The 2,946-nt window shown below is 68.2% G+C and overlaps 1 protein-coding gene across 1 annotated transcript in view; it reads left to right on the forward strand.

The window, feature by feature from the left end:
• The window catches only part of LOC121360135 (AP-1 complex subunit mu-2-like), a 5,468-nt gene extending 2,764 nt beyond the window's left edge, over nucleotides 1–2,704 (forward strand). The window contains exons 6-10 of the mRNA XM_041479659.1: nucleotides 674–800; nucleotides 926–1,068; nucleotides 1,634–1,705; nucleotides 1,779–1,977; nucleotides 2,682–2,704. Of these exons, the coding sequence (XP_041335593.1) occupies nucleotides 674–800; nucleotides 926–1,068; nucleotides 1,634–1,705; nucleotides 1,779–1,977; nucleotides 2,682–2,704 (564 nt within the window). The remainder of the gene's footprint in view (nucleotides 1–673; nucleotides 801–925; nucleotides 1,069–1,633; nucleotides 1,706–1,778; nucleotides 1,978–2,681) is intronic.
• The last annotated feature ends 242 nt before the right edge of the window (nucleotides 2,705–2,946 follow it).

Consider the following 2,946-nt stretch of genomic DNA (forward strand, 5'->3'; position numbering starts at 1 on the left):
GGGTGGGAAGGGGGATTGGGGTGGGAAAGGGATGAAGATTGGGATTGGGATGGGAATTGGGGTGGGAAGGGGATGAAGATGGGGATTGGGGTGGGAAGGGGATGAAGATTGGGATTGGGATTGGGATTGGGGTGGGCTGTGATGGGAGCTGGGATGGGCTGGGATTTGGGATGTGCTGGGATTTGGGATGGGATGTGCTGGGATTTGGGATGTGGTGGGATTTGGGATGTGCTGGGATTTGGGATGGGCTGGGATTTGGGATGTGCTGGGATTTGGGACGGGCTGGGATTTGGGACGGGCTGGGATTTGGGTTGGGATGTGCTGGGATTTGGGATGTGCTGGGATTTGGGATGTGCTGGGAGCTGGGACGGGCTGTGCTGGGATTTGGGATGTGCTGGGATTTGGGTTGGGATGTGCTGGGATTTGGGACAGGCTGGGATTTGGGATGGGCTGTGCTGGGGGTTGGGATGTGCTGGGATTTGGGATGTGCTGGGATTTGGGATGTGCTGGGATTTGGGTTGGGATGTGCTGGGATTTGGGATGTGCTGGGATTTGGGACAGGCCGTGCCGCGCACGAGGAAGGTGACGGTGCCGGGGCGGCGGCGCTGCCGGGGCGGGCAGGGCGCTGATGCCAAGCACGGAGCCGGTGGTGCCAGCCGGGCTGTGCCCGCAGGTGAGCGCCAACGGCAGCGTGGTGCTCAGCGAGGTGGTGGGCACCATCAAGCTGAAGGTTTTCCTCTCGGGAATGCCGGAGCTGCGCCTGGGCCTCAACGACCGCGTCCTCTTCGAGCTGACGGGCCGTGAGTGCCGGGCTGGGCGGGGGGGGGGGCTCAGCCCCGCCCCCCCCAGTGGGTGCCGGGCGGGGGGGGGGGGGGGGCTCAGCCCCGCGCCCCCCACCCCTCCTGAGCCCCCCGCTCCCTGCCAGGGGGGAAGAACAAGTCGGTGGAGCTGGAGGACGTGAAGTTCCACCAGTGCGTCCGTCTGTCCCGCTTCGACAACGACCGCACCATCTCCTTCATCCCCCCCGACGGCGACTTCGAGCTCATGTCCTACCGCCTGCACACCCAGGTGGGGGCACCGGGGGGCTGGGACCCCCCCCGGGGGGCTGGGACCCCTGTCGTGGGGCTGGGACCCCTGTGATGGGGCTGGGACCCCCCTCGGGGGGCTGGGACCCCCGTCATGGGGCTGGAACCCCCGCCGGGGGGCTGGGACCCCTGTCTGGGTGCTGGGATCCCCCTCGGGGGGCTGGGACCCCGTCATGAGGCTGAAACCCCCCTCGGGGGGCTGGGACCCCCGTCATGGGGCTGGGACCCCCGTCGGGGGGCTGCAAACTCAGTCTGGGGGCTGCAAAACCCTTCTGGGGGCTGGGACCCCTGTCTGGGGGTTGGGACCCCTGTGATGGGGGCTGCAAACCCAGTCTGAGCGTTCAGGGCCACACTCTGAGGGGCTGAGACCCCTCCCCGTGGGGTCGTGACCCCTCCCCCTGGGGTTGTGACCCCTCCCCGTGGGGGTGTGACCCCTCCCCATGTGTCCAGCACCTCTGTCCGGTGGCCAGGACCCCTCCTGGGGTTTTGGGGACACCCGGGGGACCCTGGGGGCCCTCCAGGCGTGACCCCTGTGCCCCCCCCCCCAGGTGAAGCCGCTCATCTGGATCGAGTCCATCATCGAGAAGTTCTCCCACAGCCGGGTGGAGATCATGGTCAAGGTGAGCCCGGGCGTCCCCCCAGCCCCTCGGGGACCCCCAGGGAGCCCCCTCCTCCCCGTGCGTGTCCCTGCAGGCCAAGGGCCAGTTCAAGAAGCAGTCGGTGGCCAACGGCGTGGAGATCTCGGTGCCGGTGCCCAGCGACGCCGACTCGCCCAAGTTCAAGACCACGGTGGGCTCGGCTCGGTACCTGCCCGAGAGGAACGTGGTGGTCTGGAGCATCAAATCCTTCCCCGTGAGCGCCTGGCCCGGGCCTGGCCTGGGGTGTCCCCCCTGTGACCCCAATCCCTGTCCTGGGGTGTCCCCCCTGTGACCCCAATCCCTGGCCTGGGGTGTCCCCCCTGTGACCCCAATCCCTGTCCCAGGGTGTCCCCTCTGTCTCCCAATCCCTGTCCTGGGGTGTCCCCCCAGTCCCCCAACTTCTGTCCCCCAGCCCTTGTCCTGGGGTGGCCCCTCTGTCCCCCAATCCCTGGCCTGGGGTGTCCCCTCTGTGACCCCAATCCCTGGCCTGGGGTGTCCCCTCTGTGACCCCAATCCCTGGCCTGGGGTGTCCCCTCTGTGACCCCAATCCCTGGCCTGGGGTGTCCCCTCTGTGACCCCAATCCCTGGCCTGGGGTGTCCCCTCTGTGACCCCAATCCCTGGCCTGGGGTGTCCCCTCTGTGACCCCAATCCCTGGCCTGGGGTGTCCCCTCTGTGACCCCAAGTCCCAGTGTGTCCCCCCTGTCCTCCAGCTGCTGTCCCCCAACACCTGTCCCCCCATCCCAGGGATCCCCCAATCCCTGTCCCGGGGTGATCCCCCCATCCCCCAACCCCTGTCCTGGGGTGTCCCCTCTGTGACCCCAATCCCTGTCCCAGAGTGTCCCCCCCGCCCCCCCCCTCCCGTCCTGGGGGCCCCAAATCCCCCTGAGACCCCCCCCCAAATCCCCCTGAGACCCCCAGACCCGGCCCCCCAGCTCACCTCCTCTCTCTGTCTTGCAGATTACCAGATCCGCACCAGCTGAGGAGGGGTCTCCCATGGGACCCCCCGACCCCCTGGGACCCCCCACTCATCTCCAGTTCCCCCCTCACGCCCACCCCCCTCCTCTGCCTCAATAAAGATGGAGCTGAGACCCTGTCCCGCTGCTCTGGGGGGTCTCCAGTGGGAGCAGAGCGGGGGGACCCTGGTCCCAGTCTGGGGGTCCCGGCTGAGAGGGGCGATGTGGGGCGGGGGGCGCAGAGTCCCGCGGTGGACCCCACCCGCTAC

Source organism: Pyrgilauda ruficollis, unplaced genomic scaffold (genome assembly GCF_017590135.1).
Source record: "Pyrgilauda ruficollis isolate IOZ18807 unplaced genomic scaffold, ASM1759013v1 scaffold492, whole genome shotgun sequence".
Lineage (NCBI taxonomy): Eukaryota > Metazoa > Chordata > Aves > Passeriformes > Passeridae > Pyrgilauda > Pyrgilauda ruficollis.